Genomic DNA, 26,421 nt, shown 5'->3' with positions numbered 1-26,421 from the left:
AATTTGAACAGAAATGTTTAATATAATTGTTAGCTACTAAAAGTGACTAATGGGGGCTAGGGTTGTGGCTCAGTGGTGGAGGGAGGGCTTGCCTGGCACATGTGAGGCACTAGGTTTGATCCTCAACACCATGTAAAAATAAATAAATAAATAAAGATTAAAAAAGTGATTAATGACAACAAAAAATAAAAGGGAGCTTTCCATGATCTAGAAGTAATAGGTATGCTGAGGGAGAGCAGAGTTCTAAAGGAACCAATGGCCTTTCTCTCACAAGAATTTGATTCAGACCCTTTGAAAGAGTGCTTTGCCATAGGAATGCACAGCCTGCTTGTCAGTGGTGAAGAAACTTGCCAGAGGACACAGGCTGGGGCTGGCCCACAGATCAGTGACTTCCAAATATATGGGTGATTTGGTGCCCTGTATTAGCAGCCTGAGAGTGGGAGGGACAAGGTTTGAGACTATGGCTGGAACTTTTCACTGAGGACTATAGAGGTGAGTGCTACCAGATATTGGCATCTACACTAAATGACAATGTGGGAGAAGGACCAGAACCCGGATACCCTGCTGATATCATTTTGCATCCTCAATGAGACAAAAACCTAACATTGCATCAGCAGGCAGAGAAGTTTTGTTTAGACGGTCTGACTCCAGTATCATAAGGCAGAGTAAAGAAGGATAGATCTAAAAATCCAACTGATTATAAATTAATAACTAACGTAAGTTATTTCTAGTTTGGGACTATCATAAATAAAACTCTTATGAACATACATGGAAACAAGTCTTTTGTGGTCACATATTTCCATTTCTCTTGGGAACTATACAGGAGTAAAATTTGCTGGGACATATGGTAAGGTGTTTGTTTAACAAGAAACCACCAAACCATTTTCCAAGTTGTATCATTTTATATTTCCACCAACCATATATACATTTTCTTCAATATTTGGTATTATCTGTCTTTTTAACGTTAGCCATTGTAATTTATATGAGGTGTTACCTTTCTTTGGTTTTTTGTCCCCGTGATTTAATTATTCCTGATCCCTTCCACTTGTATCTATTGAAATATGGATGTTTGGCATCTTTTCCTGTACTTATTGATCATTTGTGTATTTACTTTTGTCAAGTGTCCAAATATGATTAAAAAACTGAATTGTTGGTGAGGGGAGGTATAGCTCAGTGGTAGAATATATACTTAGCATTTGTAAGGTTCTGGGTACAAGCCCCACTTCCACCTGCACACAATTTTTTTTTTTTTTTTTTATAATTGAGTTGTGAAAGTTTTAAAAATATTTTTGATAAAAGTCCTTTACTAGATATATGCAGGGCAACAACTTTAATATTAAGAGTTTTTAACACAAAATGCAATATACCAACAGGAGAAAAAACTAGTTTATGACATTTTTAAAAAATATTTTTAGTTGTAGGTGGACACAATATATTTATTTATTTATGTGGTGCTAAGAATTGAACCCAGTGCCTCACACATGCTAGGCAAGCACTCTACCACTGAGTCACACCCCAGCCCATCATGACATTTTTTTAAATACAGTTTCGAAAGCATTTCAATGAGTAGAAAGATAAAATACACTTAGTTTCCATAGATTTATGTATTTCTATAGAAACCTTGAAAATATACACAGACTTACAGTTAATTTTGAGGTGGTTTCTTGGTTTTTTTTTTTTTTTTTTTGTGGTGTTGGGGATCAAACCCAGGACCTTGCTTATGCTAGGCAAGTGCTCTAACACTAAATTATGGCATTTGCTGGCAAATGGATAGAACTGAGTGAAATAAGCCAGTGAAATAAGCTAGTCTCAAAAAACCAAAGGCAGAATGTTCTCTCTGATATGTGGATGCTAACCCACAATAAGGGAGGGAAAGATTAGAATTTCATTGGACTAGACAAGGGGGAATGAAGGGAAAGGAAGGAGGATGGGAATAGGAAAGACAGTAGAATGAATCAGATATATCTTTCCTATTCTCATATATAAATACACGACCAATGTTAACTCTTCATCATGTACAACCACATTAATGGGATCCTAACTGGAACGAGTTATACTTATTCTATGTAAGTATAATATTTCAAAATATACTCTACTGTCATGTAAAAAATAATAAACAAGAATAAAGCAAAAAGGACTGGGGAGATAGCTCAGTTGGTAGAGTGCTTGCCTTACAAGGACAAGGCCCTGAGTTCAATCCCCAGTACCGCAAAAAAAAAAAAAAAAAAAATAGTGCTCTATCACTGAGCTTACACTCCAGTCCTTGTGAAGTCTTGAATTTGGAATTGGGTGGGTGCTTAGAGTGGTCTTTAAACCTTTCATTCAGGGGAAATCTGAAGGTTTTGCCTTATTCTTCCTACTGATATGCTCGAGGCCAAATCACACGTGTGTTTCCTTGTCTGCAGGTATCAGAATCCCCATTTAGATTAGCATAGTCGAAAAAAATCAAATGCATGGTAAATAACAGTATGCTTACTCTATTGCTCTTACCCCGCCCCTTCTACTGGGGATCGAACTCAGCGATGCTCTACCATTAATTTACAACCCCCATTCTTTTTTATTGTTATCTTGAGACACAGTCTCACTAAGTTATGCAGGCTGACCTCAAAAACTTGTGATCCTCCTGCCTCAGTTTCTTGAATGGCTGGGAAATGCATCGCTGAACCTGGCTCTCTCCTTCAGAGTGCCTGCCTCATCCTTCTCTCTCACTGCAGACTTATTTTCCATGTGATAGAAATAAGACTACTAATATCTCCTGAGTTTTTTGCTTCACACCTTTGTCTACCTACAGAAAATCATCTCAATTCTGTGTTCCCTTCAAAAAGCAGGGAACTAGCTCATTATCCCAGCTTGGGTCAAGCCTTATTCTAGACCCATTGATTGTGTTATAGGAGGAAGCAGTGTGTGTGTGTGTGTGTGTGTGTGTGTGTGTGTGTGTTTGAAGTTATATAATTGTAGCTTCTGAGAGAACAATTTGTAGGAGATGACAGGAGGTTCTCAGAAGAAGGCAAGGAGTCCTTAGAAAACAATGATATTAATGAAAACTATGATATTAATGAAAAACAAAGGACTCAGAGATAGGACTAGATGATGAACAGGAACTAACACTGACATTTTATGTGAGGTTAAAGGAGAAAAGAACTGAGATTTCATTGAGAAAGTAAAGAAGCATTCACATGAAATTTTGGATAAGACAGACATAATCAGAATGTTGACAATGGTTACAAAATGCCATGTCTCATTGACTAGAGTAAAAACACAAATAGATGAAATAAAAGTGGCAAAATGTAAACATTAAAACTTAGTGATGGGTATGTGAGTAGTTAAACGTTCATTATTCTTTCTGTACATCTGAAAAATTTTCTTATAAAAAGAAAAATAATAATAATCAAAGCCTAAGAAGATCATTGAAAAAGCACGTCGTAGGAAAAAATTCGTCAACTTGAATTAAAAGATTTTATAGATTTTCATACATTTGAATGGAAGACCCTTTGAGCTATCCTCTAGTCTGTTAGACTTTGCTTTTGATTCTCATGAAAAATATGCATTTGGTAAGTCACCAAAATCCTGGGAAATTTTATATTTTTATTTGTAAAATAAGAAAGCAGATTACCTGAGCTCAAATGTTCTATGATAAACTCATTAAAAGCTAGCTAAGAGACAAGGTATGTGTCTTTACCTGTCTCTTAATTTTGCTAAAACTGCTCTAAAATAATGAATTATATTTTTTAAAAAAACTAGCTAAGATTATCTTTCAGAAATCATCAAGGTAGGTATAAGATCATAAGAAAGTGAGTATAACTCTCGTTGCCTGGAACTCAGGGTTCTTCTCATCTGTCCCCAACTGAACTACTTACTGTTCTCTGTACACTTTATATCCTAATCATTTCATTTCATCTGTGCCTGGAATATCTTTCTTTCCATCCCTACCTGGTAAAATACTATTCCTCTTGTAAGGCCCATCTCAAACATTATCATTTTCTGTATTATCTTACTGAATTCCTTAACAAGATTTGACCTCTCTGCTCACAAAATTCCATATCACTTTTTGAAAAGTAAAATGTGGAACACAGCATACCACATTTTACTTTTTATTTTCTTTTAAGCATTTGAGCATTAAGCATGTTTGAAAAATATGTTTCTTAATATGAGATGGTAAACTTCTGAAGGAAGAAGGTTCATGCCTTCATAAACTGAAAGGATTGGGACAATGGCTTATATATAGGAGATTCTTGATAAGAGTAGACTCATTATACAAAGAGATTTAGGCAAAATTTGGATTCAGTTGTTGTGCTACTCTCATTGGCATGAACTAACTCTTTTTCTAAAATTATGACAAGAGAATATGATTATTGATTTTTCCAAATAATCTTTTGTTACTATAAGGTTTTCCTAAAAAGCTAAAATCCTGGCAGAAGAAAGTGTCACTCAAGATTTCCATTTATTGGCATTATGATAGGTTGGAATGTTTCATGCTATCTAGAAGTTAGAGTAGGGATTCCTGTCTCCACTGAGTTCTCAATTCAGGTAACAAATGCACAAGAAACAACAGTGAATGGAAGGCAATGCTCTTAAGTATCTGAATACTGATCTGTTCTCTCCAAAGGACTCTCTGGTAAAACCTCAAGTGGAGGACACAATATGCTTGGAGCAGCTGACCCCTGCCTGGGTCTGCTGCAAGAAGCAGATGAATGGGGGAGTGATAGAGCCCTAGGAACCTGGTGGTATGGGGTGACTCTACCAGTAAAATATGGTCCAATGAATACTTGGGGTTCTGAATAATTACAATGTAATAACTTCACTTTCAGTTGTGTCTACATGTGGATGATGCAGTGGTGGTGATGGTAAAGAATGGCATTGACAAGGGTCAACATTCCTTCAAAATTTGGAAGATTTATTTTAAGTTATTTTTGTTTACTTAGCTAATTTACTTCAATGTCATTTTTTTAGAGAACATGTATGCAATGATAGCTAGCTAATTCTTTTTTTTTTTTTTTCCCCACTGTGTGAGATTGAATCCAGGGCCTTATGCACGCTAAGCAAGAGCTCTATCATTGGGCTACATGGCTAGCCCATGGCCAAATTCTTTGTGTTTTTTAAATTGCTACTGGAGAATGAACCCAAGGCCTCATGCACACTAGGCAAGCACTCTGACACCAAGCTATATTCCCTAGACTTTAAAAATTTTATTTTGTGACAGGGTCTTGCTAAGTTGCCCAGTTTGCCTTGAACTTGCTATCTTCTGCTTCAGCCTCCTGAGCAGCTGGGATTATAGGTTGTGCCACAGTGCCCAGCTCCTGTACCTAATTCTTATTCTCCTTCTTCTTCTGTTGGTACTGGAAATTGAACTCAGGGGTGCTCTATCACTGAGTTACATCCCCAGTTCTTTTAATTTTTTTTCTTTTAATTTTTTTTTTTTTTTTTTTTTTTTTTTTGCGGTGCTGGGGATTGAACCCAGGGCTTTGTGCTTGAAAGGCAAGCACTCTACCGACTGAGCTATCTCCCCAGCCCTCTTTTAATTTTTGAGACAGGGTCTCACTAAGTTGCTGAGGCTGGCCTTGAACTTGTGATCTTCTTGCCTCAATGTCTGAATTGCTGGGATTATTGGGGTGCACAACCATGCCCAATTTTTTAAAAAAATTTTTTCAATGACCAAATCCCTTCAAGTTTTATAAATTCCCATAGCTAATTCTTGGTTATTCTTTCAACTTTATTTCATTCCATCTTTATGACCTACACAGTGTCATAGTGAAATGATAATTAGGAAAGTACCAGTTATTTCCAAATGAGTGTTTAATCTTGTAATGTGTATTCCTTGAAAACTTTAAAAGAAAAAATATTAGGATCTGTTGGTATTTTGTTGAGATTTATACATTACAATTGAATATATTCTGTATGGTGGGGCTTCTTCTTTTTTCAATCTTAAACATTATTAATTCAGGGCTTACAAGCTCATGAGTCAGTACTGTTCAAATGAACAAAGAGGGACATGTCTCTTGGCTAGTGCAAACAGTAAATTAGTTTTATACTAGGTTTTGTTTGATTAGGTTAGATTTTAACAAGCGTTTTGCAAGAAGCTTCCACCAAAGATGGTCTGGAGGAACACAGGCAACCCACTTCCTTATTAGTAAAATGCTTTTGTGCATTTCAGTACTTCCTATGTGAGGAGAAGCAATAATTTTATAATAGTAAATGAACATGTGTTCATAAATATGTTACAGATATTAACGTTTATTTTGCTAGTAGCACCAACATCCTGCTAGACTACCACCTTTTTCATTCACTCAAATATAAATAAGGGGCCAGGTGGGATCAGGACTCTGCTAGATACTAAAAATATAATGAACCACAGAGCACGACTCCTGCTTTGTAGAGTTTACAACCCAGCTAAGATACAGAAAAGTCACACAAGTGTTCTGAAGGAAAAGTGTAGAGTGCAATTGGAGCTAAAGGTCAATTAACCAGGTTGTGGTTTGCCCCGATTTCTCGATTTTTCTTTCTTTCAAAATCGAAGAAAGCGACGACACAAGCTACATGAAATAAATGATGGTAAGCAGGTATAAGACATCTTCAAGGAAGAACATTATTCAATCAAATACTCGAGTTTCTTTCAGTCCACCTCCCTGGAAGATTTTGCCAGTGATGCTCGTGATGGTCCCCCAATTCCCAGTTCTAAAAGAAGAGTAGGGATTGTGAGCTTCTTCTGTAGAACTGAAAGTAAGAGGAATGAGCAGAGAAAGCCAAGTCAGGTCCTTGTGCGGAGCAGAGTTCAGGGTCTAATTCCTGTTACCTCATCATCCTCCAAGTGTACCTGCAACAAGAGCAGATAACATCAAAGGAGTACGGAGCTGGGGAACGGGGCGCCTGGGCTACTTTACACTGACCTGGAAAGCGTCAGGATAAATTACGGAAGGGAAGCGGGGGGGGGGGGGCGGGGGGGCTGTAACCCCTTTTAGAAGTCTCAACGCTGTATGGATATGGAATTGTTTAGTTGCCAATTAATTAAGGGAGAATGGCTTGTGAGAAGGGTTGGCGGAACGATTCAAGACTAGTGTCTTAAAATGATAAAGGCATCTTGTACATGTCACAGTTTAAAAGCCGATGGCTCAGACCATTGTGGGAAATGATCTCAGAGCGGCTGTTCACCTTCCCCAAATCTGCTTTTTTTTTTTTTTTTTTCCCCCTAAATGAGAGTGAGTAAAATCCCCTTCTGAGGACAGAATCCTGCCCTGCGGCTTGCCCTCTTCCCCGCGGGCGGCTGCTAGGAGGTGTGTGTGTGGGGTCGCCCCAGTGCCGCAGCCGGGGCTGGCAGGCACGAATCCTGCCCGCGCCGGGCGCTCCCTCAGAGCCCGCTGGGCGCGCGCGCCCGGCCGAAGCACGCCGCCGCCCCTCGCGAGCGCGCCCCCTCCCCGCGCAGGTCTCGCGCTCCCGCCCGCCCCGCGCTCCCACAGCCCGAGCGCTGCTCAGCTGACCCTCGGGCGCCAGACGCCGCGGCTCCTGGCTCGCGAGTGCAGCTGCGGCGGCGCGAGCCTCTCTCGCCGACACTCCCCCTGCGCGCCCCTCCCCCAGCGGGGCCGGGATCCGGACGGGCCGCGCGCGAGCCCGCGGCCGCTTTCCCGGAGCCGAGCGAGGACCAGGCTGCGGTGGCGAGCGGCGGCTGCGCGGCCATGGGCGCGCCAGGGTCGCCCTAGGACTGGCGTGGAGACCGCAGCGGGAGCGACGACGGCAGCCTCCACTGCTAGCCTTCCTCAACGAGCCTTTCCCCGCGGCGGCGGCGACGGCGGCCGCCCGAGTAGCGCGGCCGGGATGAGCGGGAGCGGCGCGGCGCCCGGCCCGGGCTCGGGCTCGGGCTCGGGCTCGGGCTCCGGCTCCGGCTCCGGCTCCTCCTCGGCAGCCTGCCGCTTCGCGCACTACTTCGTGCTGTGCGGGATCGACGCAGACAGCGGGCTGGAGCCCGACGAGCTGGCGGGTAAGGCCGGGCGGCGGCGGCGGGGTCCCCTCAGGGGTGCGGGGAAGGCTGCGGCGACGCGCGGGAGGCGGGGTGCAGGCTCCAGACAAAGTCGGCTCCCGGAGGCGCCCCCCGCCGCCGCCGCCGCTGCCGCTCTCCGACCGGACGGGCGGTCGGGTGACGATTTAATGACATTGTTATTTATTCCGCGCGCAGGGTGAATGCTGAGTCCTCGGACACCGCGCCGCCTAGGGCGCCTGCCGGAGGCTTTCGCCTCCCGGGTGCGGGGTTATTAATAACCGGCGCGGGGGCGGCCCGAGGGCACGGCCCCCGCCCGGCACGCCGGCCCCTCGGCTAGCTGCTGCTAGCGGAGGCGGCTCCTGACAGGCGCGCTGGCTCCCCGACCTCGCGTGCGTCCCCGGTCTCTCGCTCCCGCCCTCTCCGCGGGGGCTGCGAAGTTTGGCCCTAGCACGTGACGCGGCTCCCAGCCTCCTAGGAGAGGGGGTGCCGGAGACCTCTTGGCTGAGGACTGGATTCGCGCCCACCCAGGCGGCGGTGACAGCGAGGGTCCGGCGGGGGCGCGGGCAGGAGGCTAGTTGGACTTCATCCTTGACTGTTCTGAGTTTGCGCCTCCACGCCCCCCTCCCCCCCGGTTCTGCGATGACGGTGTAGTCACCTTTTGGAATGCTGTCGATTTGGCAGTGTCAAGGAAGCTGGAGGGGACCTTTGGACGCTCGGGACTCGGCACGATGCTTTGTTGACACTGCCTACACTGTTCCTGAGTTGGAGCAGTCGGCTAATATCTCATTCAACTGGGTGCACCGTGTGTTACTGCCTGGGTTTTCCTGGAGGGGCACTGGTCCCTCCTCTTGACTCATTTGATGGCGCAGTGCGGGGCTGAGCTGGAGAACCGACGCTGGGAAAAGGGGCCGTTAAAGGATGACGGGGTACGGGGACTGCGCAGTGTCGAGAGGAGGCCGAGGACTGATTTCATCTTTCACTAATGTTTCTTTCTTTCTGCTTACCTCCGTGGGATCTGAATCTTGACTTTTTTTTTTTTTTTTTTTTTTTTTTTGTTAACTGGGTGAGACAAGTGATATCTACCGCCTGAACTTTATCTGTGTCAGTGCTAAACACTTAGGTCATAGCCTTTTAGAACAGTTTTTTTTTGTACATAGAATTTGTTAATTGCACTAGTGTGGATTTTTCTTTCTTCTTTTTTGGGGGTGGGGAACTGGAAAGGATGTATTAAATAAAAATAGTAAACAAAACTCTTCAGCCTTAAAACAGAATCCATCAACTCATGTCTTAGCTGTGTCTATTAAGTCAGTCTTACAGCAAAACATTTTCAACAAAAACTAAGTCTAGTTTTAGTTAATTTTTTGGATAGGATACTAGGTTTTTTTCTTTGTTTGTGTAATTATATAATCATATTTTTTCATCCTCCTCCTCCACCTTCTCCACCATCCGGGGGCTCTTTACCACTAAATAACATCCCCAGCCCTTGTTTTTAATTTTGAGTCAGGGTCTCTCAAAGTTGCTTAGGGCTGGCTAAATCGCTGAGACCAGCCTCCAGCTCGTGATCCCCCAGTTTTAGCTTCCCATGGATTACAGGTGTGCACCAGGGGTATGGCTAATCATATTGTTTTTTTCAGCTAAGGTTTCTTGTGCATGCTAAGGATGATTTTTTTAAGGGATATGAAGTTAGAAAAAAATGTTTATAGAGAGATTTGGAGAAATTTATCTTTTGGGTTTGATGCAAGGATTATCTTCTTTTTCTAGAATTTGCTCTTCTCTAAATATCCTAAACATTTGTGGCAACAGGGTCATTTGGAGGCCTTCTGTGGATGGTGACTGATTAAAGAAAAAAGCCTGTATTTTTCCTTCCGTTTGCCTGGTAACACTAAACACCACCTTGTAAGTGTGACCTGGGACTCTTTAGGCACAATGCAAATGACTAACAAAACTAAACATTCAATTTTAATGCACTTAAGAATTTTTCAGGAGACTGAGTCAGGAAGATCATTAGTTCAAAGCCAGCTTCAGCAACTTAGTGAGGCCCTAAGCAACTTAGCCAGATCCTATCTCAAAATAAAAAAGGCTGGGGATATGTCTCAGTAGTTAAGTGCCCCTGACGGTTCAATCCCTGGTACCAAAAAAAAAAAAAAAAAAAAAAAAAGTTATTTCTTTTCTTTCTAAACAAACAAGTAGAGAAAGGAGGAAGAGCAGTGTCTAAGGAAGAAATGACTACAGTGTTAGCACTGACAAAACACGAGGATTTTAATATATTTTTAAAGACACAAACTGTGGTTTCTCTTTTTGCCATATTGTGTGTGTGTGTGATTGGGATTTCTGCTTCTCATAATACTTGGTGTATTCAGGCAATTATGTATATTTCCTGGCAAGATTGTAGTATAATTTGATTCATCAACTTGATTTGAAAGCCTCTATATGTAGACTGTGTTCTAGGCACTGAATAGCTGTGGACAGTCAGTATCCCCTGTCATGGTGGAACTTACATTCTAGTGTAAGCAAAATAATGAAAAGAGTTTGCCAGATGTTCATAAATACTGAAAAATAAAGCAGAGAAATGGAATTAAATGAATGTTAAAAGAATGGTGGGATGGTGGGGTTGTGTTTTTATTTTATTTTATTTAGGTGCTGGAGATTAAACTCAGGGCCTCCAGCATGCACAGGATGAGGAAGAGACAAGGAGATTAAGGAGTGCAAACAGTAAGATGTGAGGAAAATAGGAAGATATAGTATAATGTTCTCAACTAACAATTTTCTTTGACTTTCCATAGAGCTGCATTTGGGGATCAGAAAACGTGTGTTTGTGTGTGGGGGCATTAGTCTCTTTTCTGTTACTATTACAAATTGCCTGAGGCTGAGTATATTAGAAAGAAATGAGATTTATTTAGCTCACAGTTTTGGGATGTTGAAAACCCAATATGACCATATAGCTCTAGCTGTACAGCTTCTGATAACAGCCTCATGGAGGATGGTGTCACAATGGTAGGAGTGGTTACAAAAGAGACCACATGGTGAGGCAGGAAGCTGGGGAGATTCAGGGGTCAGGCTTGCTCCTTTTTATAACATCTTACTCTCTTGGTAACTAACCTAACTAACTTGAGTCTCCAGAGACCTATGTTAATCCCTTTCAAGGGCAGTGCCCCCAGTGACCTACTTACCCTTCATTATGCCCCACTTCTAAATGATTCTACCACTTCTCAACTTTGCTGCATGGAAGACCAAGCTTCTATCCTGTTACCCTTTGGGGGACAAACTCAAACCATATCCAAACTGTAGCACTGAGCTAGGCAAATCAGAAGGTTGTTTCTGTTTTGTTGCATTAATTTCAGAGTTAATGATAGTTCAGTTTCTATTTTGCTTTTCTGGAACTGGTCTATTTTTATCCCACTGTTTCTCAGTAAGTCCTCACCCTGCCTGTATAGGTCTTCATTGACTTCTGTTAAATATAAAATCTGATTGCTCTGTAGACTTCTTCTTAACATGCATGTTCCTAGAATTCACTCTCTGTAGGAGATAAGATATTGAAATAAATTAAGGACACATCCCATCTGATGAAGTAGTAATTAAACTTATAAGTTATCAAGGCGATCAAGGTGTCACTTTTTTTAAAGACACCTTTTCAAGTAACACCTAGCTTTAACAATCATGGAAAAGACTTGTTGAACCAGGTACAGTGGCTCACACTCGCAATTCCAGCTACTTCAAGGTCAGCCTTGGGAGTAGCCATATCCTGTCTCCAAATAAAAAATAAAAAGAGCTGAGGATCTAGTTCAATGGTAGATTACCCTGGGTTCACTCCCCAGTACTGGCCCCCCCCCCCAAAAAAAAAAAAAAAAAGAATTAAGAAGGTTTTTGTTTTGTTTTGTTTTCAGTGCTGGGAGTTGAACCCAGGGCTGCTTTATTACTGAGTTAAATTCCCACCTTTTTTTTTTTTTTGAGATAGGACCTCCCTTACATTTGTCAGGGCTGGCCTTAAACCTGGATCCTCCTGTCTTAGTCCTCTGAGTAGCTGGGATTACAAATGAGCACCCCCATGCCCATCTAAAACTTCTTAAATTTTAAAAAGCTCTCTTAATAGCTGAGCATAATGTAAATATATATAAATAAATGTATTTTTAAATCTAGTAATTTTATGGGATTGTTCACATATATGTACTGATAGATTGGTATTACCTGTTGTCCTTTACTACATCTTAACTTGTATTCCCTTATTATATATTTTGAAGATGTACTTTGTAAACAGAAATGTTCTTTAAATGCTAAAGCAGGAATGTTTAAATTTCATTTGTTAAAAATATGGAAAAGTTTTCAAAATTGCATTCTTTATTGCATTTAGAAGAAAGGAGGTATAAGTGGAGTGCAGTTAGTTGATATGAAGGGTGACAAGAATTTTGAGATTTTCTTTTATGGTTCCCATTTTCTTTGAGACCTATGTAGGAGTACACATAGCTTGATTTACAGCAGTGATCTTTTGAGCAATGGAAAATGAAGGATATGATTAAGTCTTTGTTTAAGGAACAAAGATGCAACTACCCCAAGAGGAAAGGAGCTTTCCTTCTCTTTTTCATAGTACCTTATACATAGTACACAGTGTTCAATACAGGAAAGAGAGCTAGGGGTGTAAAGCCCTTGCTTAGTTAGCATGTGCAAGGTCCTGGATTTGATCTCCACTGCAAACAAACTTGTGAATGAATGTAAATTTACAAGAGTTGTGTGATCATATATTTTTACACACGTATGTATGTGTGTGTGTATTTTATTTTTATTTATTTTTGGTGCTGGGGATTGAACCCCAGAGGTATTGGAGATTGAACCCAGATTCCCAATTAAACTCAGATTCCCAATTGAACTTTGGCACTGAGCTACATTCCCAGTCTCTCCCCAATCCCGCCTTTTTTTATTTTTTTATTTTTTATTTTTTAAATTTTGAGACATGGTCTTGCTAATTAATTGCTTAGGGCCTCACTAAGTTGCTCAAGTTGGCCTTAAACTTGTGATCCTCCTTCCTTAGCTTTGTGAGTTCCTGGAATTACAGGCTGTGCCTGTCCATATTCTTTCAAAGTGTTCATGGTAGTCTAGATTTAGAGCTGCTAATGGCCGTTGAAGTCTGATGGCTGAAATCCCTGCGACAGACCTTTGTTTAGATTTCTTCCTTGGTGTTTCTATCTATTTTTAACTTAGATTGAGTTGGGTATAGTTTCCAGAAGAGTTTATAGGCAAGAGAAATCATGATATATTTGTGTGTGTGTGTGTGTGTGTGTGTGTGTGTGCTGTTTTTGCTACCTTTGAGATCATGATCTTAACTCAAGTATAAAATTTAGTTGAGACTGATGGAGGATAATGCTTTGATTGTTCTGGAAGGACTCTTAGACATCATTTACAAGACTGAGAGATTAAGGGCCCTCTCAGATCACAGTTGACCCGCAGTAGATACCTGACTAGTGCTTGGTTGATCTAGTATACTGTGTTTCATAGTCATTTTATATAAACTTCAAAAAAAGATGAACTCGGCTTAAATTCAGAAGCATATCAGTGTTGCCCTTATCTCATATTGAATGTCATAGTCAAAAATGTGTTAGTCTTTTAAAACTTATTTTTTCCTCTACTGGGGATTGAACCCGGAGTCTCATGCATACCAGACAAGCACTCTACCACTGAGCTAACTCTCTCAACCTCCTTTCTTGTAAAAATTTGAACTTACTGTCTTTTGGAACTTTTCTTTTGAATAATAAAAGCAAATGCTTAGAATGTAATGCATGTTAGTCATAATTTCCATGAAGCTCCATATGGAAGAAAACATTTTCCTCTTCAAGAATTTACTGAAGATATAGTACTTATGCAAGGTGCTTTAGGAAACATGAACCACATGCCCATATCCCTAACTATTTTGTTTAATAATGACCTAGATTTTGTTTTTTATAAAGCCATAACTCGCTATTACGTTTGGGTTTAATTAACATTAGACATAGTGTTCAAGGTTGTGGAGTATATAGGCGACAGTTACTGTTGTATAAGAATGTACAATGAAATAGTAGTAATAACATTTATATAGTGCTTTCCACATAACTGGCACTATGATTAAATGCTTTATATGCTTTATAGTTACTTCTTTATTTAATGAACTAAGTTTTCTCTGTTTTACAGATAGGGAAACAGGCTAGAGAATTGAAGTTTAACTCAGGTGAATAATGTGAGAAACCTGATTAAACATCTGTCTGATATAATCCATTCATGCCCATAACTACTGTATTTGCTGCCTCCTAATAACACATGCTGTATCATACAGATTGTAAAACATAGCAGTATATACAGAACCCAAGTGGAATACTTAATAGTCAAATGTGATTGTTGTAGCTGGGCACATTGGTATTTGGGAGGCTGAAGCAGGAGGATTGCAAGTTAGAGTACAACCCAGGTAACTCAGTGAAACCCTGTCTCAAAATAAAAACTAAAATGAACTGGTGATAGAGTGACCCTGGGTTCCATCCCCAGTATAAAACAAGATTATCTTCTAACTCCTCTGTACTGTAGGTAAGATACTGTTTATTGCATTCATTCCTTCATTCATCAGAAAATAAGAATATATATTTGATGTTACTTTCGTTTTTCTCAATTTTTTTGGGTGTGTGTCATGCTGGGGATCTAACCCTGGGCCTAATGCATACTAAGCAAGTGCTTTACCACTGAGCTACATTCCCTCAGCCCTCAATTTATGTTTATAAAGATGTTACTATGTAAATATAAGACTTTTTACTATGAAAATATCACTTTCAACTTTCTTTTTAATCTCTGCTTTTTTTTTAAAAACTGGGTTTTGTCATGTTATCTTTTCAAAGTTATTACTTGTTCCTAGGAAAGTTTTTAAAAGGAATGTATGATTGCTTTTGGAATCATGTCTGGCAGGGCAGTGAATACAGTACTTAGAGCAGGATGTGTGATCAGAAGCTGAGAATCTAGTCCTGATCTGTCACTTATGATAGCAGTAGACATCAGTGTACTTATCTGTCTCAGAAGGAATTAAATGACCTGGGAGGCTGAGGCAGGAGTATTGCAAGTTCAAGGCCAGCGTCAGCATCTTAGTGGTATCCTGTCTTAAAATAAAATAAAAAAAAAAAATAGGGATGTAGTTTAGTGGTAGAGTGCCACTGGATTCAATCCCTAATACCCTCCAGTGGAGGTGGGGGGACGTGTTAAATGGAGGAATGATTTATGAAAGATTTTCCAGTATACAGAGTCTTCATCATTTGGTCTCTGCTTGCCTTTTTTTCTTTTCTTTTTGCATATCTGGGGATGGAACCCAAGGTTTGCTGTACCACTGAGCTATATTCCTAGCTCTTTTTATTTTTCATTTTGAGATAGGGTCTAAGTTGCCCAGACTGGCCTCTCACTTGGGATCCTTCTGCCTCAGCCTCCCAAGTAGCTGGGATCAGAGGTGTATATGCACCACTATACCTAGCTCTATGCTTACCTCTCTAGCATTTTTCTGACTGGATCACTCTTTCCAGCTTTGGTTTTCTTGCAGTTCCTTAAACACTGCAAAATGTATTTCATGGCTGTTCATTTTCATTTGTTTCACCACAATCCTCTTCTCCAAGACCAATATTGTCCTATACAGGTACAATGTGTGACACATTTGTAATTCTTTTTTTTTTTTTTGGTAGTTGTATTAAAAAAGAAATAGGTGATACTAATTTCATTGATTTATTTGATTTAACTTGACGTACCCAGAATATTTCAACAGAGCAACATAAAATTATTAATGAATTTTAAAATATTTTTCTTTTTAAATCTTAAAATCCAGTCATAAAGCATATCTTGATTTTAAGTAGGTACATTTGAAGTGTTTAATGGCCACATGTGGCTTGTGGCTACCCTATGGACATTATATCCCTAGGTCTTTGCATGATTGACTTTTCTCATCTTTCAGGTCTCTATACAAGTCTTAGCTCCTCAGAGGAGCCTTTCCAGGCCATCCTGCCCTCCCTACCTCATTGGTTTCAGTCACCCTGCTATATTTTCCTCATAGCACTTATTAGTACTTGACAGTATATTGTAAATGCATTTGCTTGCCTTTTTTTTTTTTTTTTTTTAAATCATTAGTAATTACATTTTATTTTATTTCGAACTGGTTGGAAACACTTTATTTCTAATGAGGTACATTTTTTTTAATTTTTAAAATTTTTTAAAAATTTTTATTGTAAACAAATGGGATACATGTTGTTTCTGTTTGTACATGGAGTAACAGCATACCATTTGCGTAATCTTACATTTACATAGAATAATGATGTTTGATTCATTCTATTATTTTTTTTCCTTCCCCCCTGCTTACCTTTTAATGTCAATCTTTTCCATTAAATTGTTGACTCCTTCATCTCTCTTGGTTATTATTGTTCACTCTGTGACTAAAATAGTGTCTGGCACAGAATAGGAACTCAAATAGATTGAATAAGTGAGCAAGATAATTTGATAGGAATAGAAATGTAATTTTTGTTATTGACAATAAAATTTTAGTATACTTGACTAATGTTTGTGGTTTTAAACCCTAAAATGGAAGGCAGAGTTTCTTTAAAAATGAGAAGCCTGCTGGGTAAGGTGGTGCATATCTATAATCTTAGCTGCTTGGGAGGTTAAGGCAGGAGGATCACAAGTTCAAATCTAGCCTCAACAACTTAGTGAAACCCTGTCTCAAAATGGAAAATAAAACGAGTTGGGGATGTGATTCTGTGGTTAAGTGTCCCTGGGTTTAATTGCTGGTACCTAATATAAATAAATAAATAAAAATAATTTTAAAAATGAGAAGCCTAAGATTGATGAAGAAGTAAGACAGTGGACAGTTAATTTTCTTAAAAAGGTGTATATTATCTTTGTGGAGTAAAGTTTATTCTGTGTCTAAAATTTATTAACCCATTCATTTCCTCTTGAATTAAGGTATAAAAAATAAAATTAAAGTTATTTTAATCACCTGTATCTAAGCAGTCATGCAGATATCAGCAAGGCTTTGCTTTTTTTTTTTTTTTAAGATTAAACAAACCACATATTTTATTTATTAACTAGTGCCAAACATATAAATGGTGGATAGCATTTATGGAATTTCAGTAAGTGGTTTGCATTAAGGAGTGCTATAGTTTCCGTTGTGGTTTTAGAGGAATATCTTAGGAAATTGCGTTCAGTTCCTTCTTTTTATGGACATGCACATCAACTTTGGGCTTGGTTAGCTAGGATTAAGTTTTAATCCTTCCTATATTTTTACCACTTACACTTTGTCTTTTTTTGGGGTGCTGGGGATGAAACCCACAGCCTTGTGCATGCTAAACAGGCACTCTGCCACTGAACTACACCCCCAGCGCCATTTACACTTCATCTTTATTGTGCTTTATAATTTATTCTATCTAAAATTTGACTTTTTAAAATGGCACCATCTAATGTCCTCTGGGCCAGATTCCAAATTATTTCATTATGAAATTGTCTTTTCCTCCCATTTCTTTTAAAATAAAATGCGAAGGTGTCTGATTGAATATAAGGAGTAAGAACGGAGAATTCTAGGAGTGAAAGTGGAAGTATTTTATATGCTGAGACAACACATCATGAGGATAGAAGAGCATGGATCATTTGCTTTCTCAGATGTCATGCACCTTTCCCAAGAATCTATGACTTTTACTAACTTCGTTCTAAATTAAGTATTGTAACTTTTTTTTTTTTTAAGTAACATGGACTTTTGAGTTACTTTTTATTTATAAACCATGTATGTATATCACTGATGCAGAAAGCTAATTTTGAAATAATTTTCTTTAAAATATTTTTTAGATGTTGATAGACCTTTATTTTATTCATTCATTTATATGTGGTGCTGAGAATTGAACCTAGTGCCTCACACATGGTAGGCAAGTGCTCTACCACTGAACCACAACTCCAGCCCTGTAATAATTTCTTTAAATGACTTTTCAAAGATATGTGCTAGTATTATTAAGTCAGAAGTAATCCCAGAAAATCATCTTTATATTATGAAGCTATACAGTAGCTAACATTTATCAGGCATGATCTGTCACTGGTTATTTATAAACATCATCTTTAATTCTCACAATATCTTTAAGATATCTTATTTTCTTCACTTTATAGACGAGGAGGCTGAGATTCAGTGAGTTGCTCAAAGTCAGAGACAATAAAAGCCAAAGCTGGGTTTCTTTCCCAGACTGTCTGGCTTCAAAGTAGTATTTTTTCATGATGACCAGCTGTCCTCAACTGCTGGGTAGTGACAAATAAATGGGCATGCCATTTATGAGTTAGGTGACAAGTAATCGTAATAGTCGTAGACATACTGAGGTTAAAAATGATACACATTTTTAAATGAAGTGAATTCAATTTCTTGAATAATGTAATTTTCACTCAGTTTCATTTCTATTTTTAGTGGATAGAAGAGAAAGAGCATTTTATGCCTCATACCAGCAATTGTGCATAGACTCCGTACTTAAGGGGGAATCTTTAAAAATTTTTTAAAAATTTATTTGTCCGTTAGCAGTACTGGGAATTGAAGCTAGGGGCGCTCTACCACTAAGCTACAATTCAGCTCTTTTCATTTTTTTATTTTGAGACAGGGTCTTGCTAAGGTGCCTGAGCTGACTTCTAATTGCAGTCTTCCTGCCTCAGCCTCTCAAGTAGTTGGGATCACATGTGTGTTCCACCATGTTTGGTTTGTGAATTCCTGTTTAAAGATATTTTTCATTAGATCCCAGAGGCCTTCTGATAAAAATCCACCTGTTATGCATAATTTTCTCCTGCTCATGTCTTGAGAATCCAGGTTTCTGTTTTGAAGACCATGTTTTCTTGACTTTCCCTTGTCTTCCTCTTTTTTATTACAACACAGTGTGTCATTTATTTAACACAGGAAATTATCCTGTGGTTTCAGGAAACATTAGTGTATTAGTAATATGTAAGTTAAGTTTTTGCTAGTCTTCCTTCCTCAGTACAGCTTGGTGCAAGGTTCCACATTGACTGTTTTTGTACTTTTTTCCCCCTCCTAATCACTTCTTCAAAGGTCACTTTTATTTTCAGGTAAGTCTTCCTGAAACCACCTTCTAATTGTCCTTTGCATAACCCCTTCTGTATAAAGCTTACAGAAGAAATATTCTTTGGCAAAAAGTTTCTGTGCCATTAAAATCTTAGAGTGAAGTAATTCCTTTTAATGTCAGTTGAAATCCTCTCGTGTCACCTTCATCCTAAGCAGAAACTGGGAAGTTTTTTAGGGTTCAGTTCTTTGTATTTCTAGTATCTCTTCAGTTTTTTTCTTTTTCCTTGTCTCATAGTCTCAGAGTCCTTGTCAGGGACAATCTGATAGACCAACAGTATTGTTCCTATATATTGAATTTCTGTCAACTTTTTCTTTTTGCCTTAGTTTTAGATAAAAAAGGTAAGGAGGGATTGTTTCCTCTGGGCAACTGACACATGAATATTTGGCAGGATTGGGGGTTGTAGGTGGGCATCACATATTTTTCTGTGCAGTTTTTCAGCACTAGCTATTAAAACAAGAGCCTGACATGTTAGCCCTCCATACTCTTGTATAGTTCCCTGATGTAAAGGTCTTCCCTTGTCATAAGAATCAGTACCAGCATATCAGTTGGAATTACATGAGCATGAGATGTTGACTTTAATCAGAATAGTTCAAGCAATGGGCATTTGGAGACCTGTTACAGGTTTAAAGCTTATGAATGATCTACCTTTAGTTTTATTTTCAAAGTTAATTTATCTTCACTTTTAAGTTTAAATTTAACCTTTAAGGAAATTTAAATGGCTGAGGTTAAAAAAAATAACAGATTGTTTAAAAATGTTGCTCATCTCCTGTCTCAAGTATATTTTTATAAATAAATTGTCTGGGTTTCAAATATTCTGGCTCAGGTCCAGGGAAAGGCACTTTAGTACTTTACTTGTTTTGTGCCATTGTTCAAAATAACAGTGACTGTGATTTCAGAGTTTATTAAAACAGACATTGGTACATTGATGTGATTATGCCAAAGCAGGTTATTCTCACTCTTGACTGGTAGTGCCTATTTTTTCACTGGCAGCCTTAGCTACAAATCTGATTTTAATTAAATATGTGAAAACTGTATGTGCCAGAATGTAAAATATTAAAAAAAAATTATTTTTAGTTGTAGATGAACAGAATGACTTTATTTTATTTTTATGTAGTGCTAAGGATCGAACCCAGTGCCTCACACGTGCTAGGCAGCGCTCTGCCACTGAGCTATAGCCCCAACCCCAGAATGCAAAATCTTAATAGTGAAAGATCTTACATGCCTCCTGCACCACTTGTAAAGTATCTTGTTTACAAGATACCTGGTGGTAGGAGGATGGGGAAATAATTAAACTGGGGAGTAAGAGTGGAAATTAAAAGCACACCTGTTATTTCACAGTTTTCTTTCTGGTCTCATTGATAACCTTCTCACCCTTTCTCTGACTTGGAACCCCAAATTTATAATTAGAGGACAACAAATGGTACAGGGATATCTAGATAAATGCCTTAGACCCCAGAGCTCCCACAGAATTAATTGCTTGCTTGAGAGGTCATGGAGTCATTGTAGTCTCCTGCACTAATGTCCAGTACTAAAAGTTTAACAAAATTACTTTTTCTTTTCTTGGAATGAAATCTTTTTTAAACAGGAGTAAAAATATAACTTTTTTCGAATGTGGACAAAAGATCATGAAGTAGACATACCCTGTTGAATCTTGGTGGCAGAGACCTTGATACAAAAGGTTGGTTGGCTTGTATATACATTTAGAATTTATTTCTGTGCCCTGTTGAATTCTGCAAGAGTGATCAGGTGACAACTTTTATCTGAAAGGTCTGTCTTTGAGGAACAACAGAAGCACTGGTGTGTGTTTGAGAGGGAGGCTGGTGTTCAAATGTAGGAGAAAATTTTAACTTTTTAAATTTCTTGCTATTAACAATAAATTCTTTTCATAATATTCCAATTTCCTTTGAGTCTTAAAGGAGAGTGTAAATTATTGTGTTATTGTAGTAAACAAAATAGTTTTTATTTTATTTTTTTAATTACTTTTGGTACTAGAGACTGAATCTCTGAAATCATGAGATAGTCTTCTCTCAAGTGTGGGAACTGTTTTATACCCTGTTCCCCTGGTCACTGACCTTTGCTTTTTGACCCTGCTGCTTTTTGATGAGATTATGGACCTTTGAGCTTTTCTTCAGTTTGCTCAGGTTTCCTTACACCACAAAATAAAGCTTTAGGCTTCCTTCAGATATGTTCATGGAATCCTAGAGAAAACTTAGGTTTAATTGTGGGCATGAGTTTTGTAAATTTTTTTTCTTTGAAAGGTTTTTTCCTTTCTTATGCCTGACCGTCCAAAAGACTTACTTATGTTTTCTAATAGTAACTTTGGCTTGCCTTGTGTGTGTATGATTAAATTAAATATGCCCGCCATTTGGAGTAAAATGTTCTTGAAAAATTGCTTATTTAGGGAGAGGCCAAAAATTAGAACTTTCCAGGATAAAGAAACCTAAGAGAGACTCCACTGTTTATCCCTGTTGTTGTCTCCTTAAGTATAAGAAGCTGAAGTTTGAACTCAAAGGATGTTAACACATGAGCAGCAGATTGGGGAAGAGAGTAAAATTAGGAGTAAAAATGAGGGGTTGAGGATTTTCTATGTATTTTATTGTTCTTTTGTATTCTATATCACATTTATCCAGAAAACTAAGCATTTGATTTGTTTCAGATATTTTAATAGGACTTTCTGAGAAACATCTGTTTTACATACCATCAAAAAGATATAATAATGAACCTTTAGTACTTTGGTTTACATGGCACTTTCTTGCTACTGAATCATAATCAGGAATAAGGATAAATAAAGTAGTTGGTTTGAAATAAAAGATAATAAATACTATTAATAAAACAATAGCTTTTAAATTGTAAAAATAATATATGTTCAATTTTTAAAAAATTTGTATTTTTACAGACTGCATTTGATTCATTGTACACAAATGGGATACAACTTTTCATTTCTATGGTTGTACACAATGTAGATTCACACCCATTCATGTAATCATACATATACATAGGGTAATACTGTCTGTCTCTCAGTCTACTATCTTTCCTTCCCCCAATATATGTTCAGTTTTAAAACCAGAGGCTATGAGATTCCATTAAAGAAAATTACAACCACCTGTTATTTCACAGGGGAAGATTTAAAATAAAAGTAGAAATTCTGCTTTATGATTATTAGTTAGAAACCAGAGTGACCACTGGTTATTTATTTTGGTTAAATGAAATGAACAATAATTTAAGAAACCCAGCAAGTTTTTTTTTTTTTTTTTGTTTTTTGTTTTCATTTTTGATCCAAGTCATTGCCACTGATTTAGAATGTGAGATCTATAAACACCTCGGTAAATACTTGTTGATTGAAAGAGTGAATGGATAAATAAAATGGAGTTGTCTGTTTCTTGTGTTTACTTGAGAGAGAGAAATCAAAGCCACTACACTTTTTCTTTTAAACCAAAATTCCCAGCACTACTAATAAAGGAAAAGAATGAGTAGCTTCGACTCTTGGAGATTTATGCTAAAATAACCAACTTTAAATTTTTTTCTATGATAGAAAGTTAAAGGCAAAACAATAGTGAAAAATGAAATGGGATGACAGAAAGAAGCTAATCAGCAGAAGAGGCAGTTCAGTGACAGATGAACTCTTGATCTCCATTTTACTGGGAATATAATTTATTGATTTATTCGTTTTCACTTAGCAAAATGGAAATAGGTTTAGATGGTATAAGAAACCTCTGATGGAAAATTTGGTTGTCTCCCTATAGGTTGTGAGAGAATATTTTAGAGAAACTGAATCGGCAGCAGATCTGACACTTGTTCCTTACAGCTCTCTTCTTATCACCCAAGTAAGGGTTATGTAAACATTTTATGGCAGTAACACTAAAATGCTGAGAATGCTCGAAGTTTCTCTTTCTGTGGAGCATAATAGTAAGACAGGGACAATCTTTTGATTGTCCTGCTATGTTTTGGCTGTTGGTGCTGTTGGTGCTGTTGGTCAGATTTCTGACCTCTTCTCTGAATGACTTTCCTCCTAAAACACACTGAATTTCAAATGTTTAGGACAAAGAAAAAGAACTGAAGATACTAAAGAAGAAATATTTGTCATAGTAATTGGAAAAACTTAATGTTAGGACAGTAATGTATTTCTCATTTTCTTCAAACCTATCAATTTACTGAAAATGAATATAATTTTAGTAATGATAGTGTCTTTTTTTTGAGTAAATGAAACAAAACTCCTAAAAAGGAAAAAAAAAAATTTAAATTTTTTTTAAAAGCAAGAGAGAAAGAACTCTGGTTAGTTCCTCTCTCTGGAGAGACTTTTTTTGCATTTTTTCCCTCTTGGTGTTTTTCAGTTATGTTTTAGGATAAGTCAAATCAAGATGAATTTTAGTTGTTCCTAAGTATTGTGACTGACATTGGTTCTTCAGAAATCTTTTGGAGTCTATAACATAGTCAAAAAGAATTGAGGAGTGGGCTGCAAACCATAGAGAAGAGGGGTCTATTTATGTCCAGATCTCTGGTTCTACTTTTTATTTCTAGAACCAGATATATGTTACACACTTAAAAGAGATTTATAGACTAGCCAACTCTCATGGAATGAGAGATGATTTGGGAAGAGAAACAGCATTTAAAGGATTTTTCTGTTAGAATGTTTGTGGTTATAGGTCAGAGAGAACCTAGGAAATAAAAGAATTTTGTTGCTTTGTATAATTTTCAGTTTTTTGGGGGAGATGTTGCATTCAGTGTAAATTTAGAACTCTAGTTCTAGTTCTATTTCACTGCAGCCCTTTAGTTTCTACCTTTATCAGTGTGTTGACTTCCTCTTCAAGGTGGCTTGCCCTCAAGATGACAAAATGGTGGCAGTAGTTCAGACTTCACATTTGCACACCACGCCTTCACTAGAAGAGATTAACTTTATTTCTCCACCCACACTTCTGCCATGAAACAAAAATATAGGTCTCTGCTGTGATACACTACTCTAGGTCATATTTCCCTTAGGCCATTGTGACAATTAAGATGGAATTAAACTGATTGCTTAGAGATTAGTTTGGGATGAAAACCCACCATGGCTGCTTCATAACAGAAGAGGGAGGAAAGTGGCTGTTGGGAAGCAATTCCCAACTTCTCTATCCAGTGCTTGACTATGAAGAGGGCCCTTTGGAAAATAGAAAAGAACCCCTAAAAGATTTTGAATAGGGAAAGGCATGTTCAAAACTAAGCTTTAGGAATGTCACTGTGGATAAGAGATGTTGAATGGAATTCAGCTGGAAAGAGACTTAAGCAGGTAAACGATTAGGAAGCTATTCTGTAGAACAAATTAGAGGGGAAGGGTGAGAATTAGAATAGTGGCAGTGGGAGTAAAAAAGATGGGGATGGCTATAATAGATATGATAGAAATATAAACTGAACTTGATAACTTTACTGTGCAAATGGCTGAAATTTGGGGTCTAAGCAATAAGGATTGATGGAAATAAGTTTCAGGTGATGCATGGTGAGGTCAGTTTTGAATTTGTGATGGTGATGGTACTGGTTTGACTTTATTTTCTTTTATGATAGGGAGTATTAAAATCATTTTCTCCATATTTGTCTTGATAGTCATGGTAAACTATGCTAATGTATGTGTATAAGCAAGTGGTAGAGCTAGAACTTGAATTCAAGGCTTCAGATCCAATTTTTTTTCCTATTTTTTATTAGTGCATTATAGTTATACACAGTAGTTGGGTTCATTTTTGACAAAATTATACGTGTTTGGAATTTTATTTATATTTCAGAACCCATTTTCTCTCCACAATCTCCTTCTTCCTTTTGTTCATATATATACATACACATATATGTATATTAATATGTATATATTATTTTATTTTGGGTTCTAGGAATTGAACCCAAGGGCACTTAACCATTAAGCCACATCCCCAGCCCTCATTAATATTTATATTTAGAAGGGGGTCTTGCTGAGTTGCTTAGGGCCTCTCTAAGCTGCTGAGGCTGACCTCGAACTCTTGATCCTTCTGCCTAAACCTCCCAAGTCTCAGTGATTACAGGCATGTGCCACTGTGCCTAGCTTATTTATTTATTTATTTACTTATTTATTTATTTTTTATTTGTTTTTGACTGATATTTTCTATAGGTGGAATTCACTGTGGTATGTTTATACTTGCACATAGCATGATTTAGTTAAATTATTTACACATTCTATCCCTTCTCTCTCCCTCCCCAACTTCTACTCCATTGATCTTCCCTATATCTTTATGTTATCTGATCCCCTCCCTTTTCCTTTATTTTGCTCTTGCTTCCACATATGAAAGAAAACATTTGACTCTTGATTTTTCTGTCTGGTTTATTTTACTTGGCATGATGTTCTCCAGTTCTATCCATTTACTGACTAATGTCATAATTTCATTCTTTATGACTGAGTAAAACTCCATTGTGTATATATACCACATTTTCTTAATCCATTCATCTATTGACAGGCATCTGGACTGGTTCATAACTTGGCTGTTGTGAATTGTATTGCTCTAAACATTGATGTGGCTGTATCACTATAGTTTGCTGATTTTAGTTCTTTGGATAAATACCAAGGAGGATCATAGAGTGGTTCCTTTCCTAGTTTTTTGAGAAATCTCCATTTTGCTTCCCAGAGAGGTTGTACCAATTTGCAGTCCCACCAATAATATACCTTTTCTCCTGCATCCTTGCCAGCATTTATTAATATTTGTATTCTTGATAACTGCCATTCTGACTAGAGTGAGATGAAATCTCAGGGTAGTTTTGATTTCCATTTCCTTGTTTGGTAGGGATGTTGAACATTTTTTCATATGTTTGTTGGCTATTTGTGTTTCTTTGAGAATAATTTAATTCTTTATTGATTGAGTTATTTGATTTTTTGGTTTTAGTTTTTTGAGTTCTTTGTGTGTAGAAGCTTTTTAATTTGATAGCATTCCACTTATTAATTCTTGGTTTTATTTTATTTTATTTTATTTTATTGCGGTGTTGGGGATTGAACCCAGGGCCTTGTGCTTACAAGGCAAGCACTCTACCAACTGAGCTATATCCCCAGCCCTTGGTTTTATTTCTTGAGCTTTAGGGATTTTATTAAGGAAATTGGTACCTCATATTTTCTTCTAGAGGTTGCAAAGTTTCTGGTTCAGACCAAATTTCTATTTTTTTTTTCCATCTTGTTACACCTACCTTTACTTATAGACACAATTCATTCTTTCTTCTCCCCTCCTCTTCCCTCCCTTCCCTTTCTCTCCCTCATTTGTTAAGGGAACCAAGTATGTGTGCAAATTAATTTAGGTCTGTGTTTTTAAAAATGAAGTATAAACAGGCGCAGTGGCACATGCTTATAATCACAGTGATTTGGGAGGCTGAGGCAGAAGGATTGCAAGTTTGAGG

General features: G+C 38.0%; 1 protein-coding gene across 4 annotated transcripts in view; it reads left to right on the top strand.

Annotated features, from left to right (window-relative positions):
* Nucleotides 1-7,438: 7,438 nt before the first annotated feature.
* Dennd5b (DENN domain containing 5B) overlaps nt 7,439-26,421 on the top strand; it is a 191,599-nt gene continuing 172,616 nt past the window's right edge. For all 4 annotated transcript variants that reach the window (XM_047549051.1, XM_047549049.1, XM_047549050.1 and 1 more), the window contains exon 1: nt 7,439-7,969. In XM_047549051.1, the coding sequence (XP_047405007.1) occupies nt 7,807-7,969 (163 nt within the window). In that variant the 5' untranslated portion in view covers nt 7,439-7,806. The remainder of the gene's footprint in view (nt 7,970-26,421) is intronic.

This window comes from Sciurus carolinensis, chromosome 4 (genome assembly GCF_902686445.1).
Source record: "Sciurus carolinensis chromosome 4, mSciCar1.2, whole genome shotgun sequence".
Classification (NCBI taxonomy): domain Eukaryota; kingdom Metazoa; phylum Chordata; class Mammalia; order Rodentia; family Sciuridae; genus Sciurus; species Sciurus carolinensis.
Note: the sequence above shows the minus strand (reverse complement) of the source record. Positions and strands in the feature narration are given on the sequence as shown.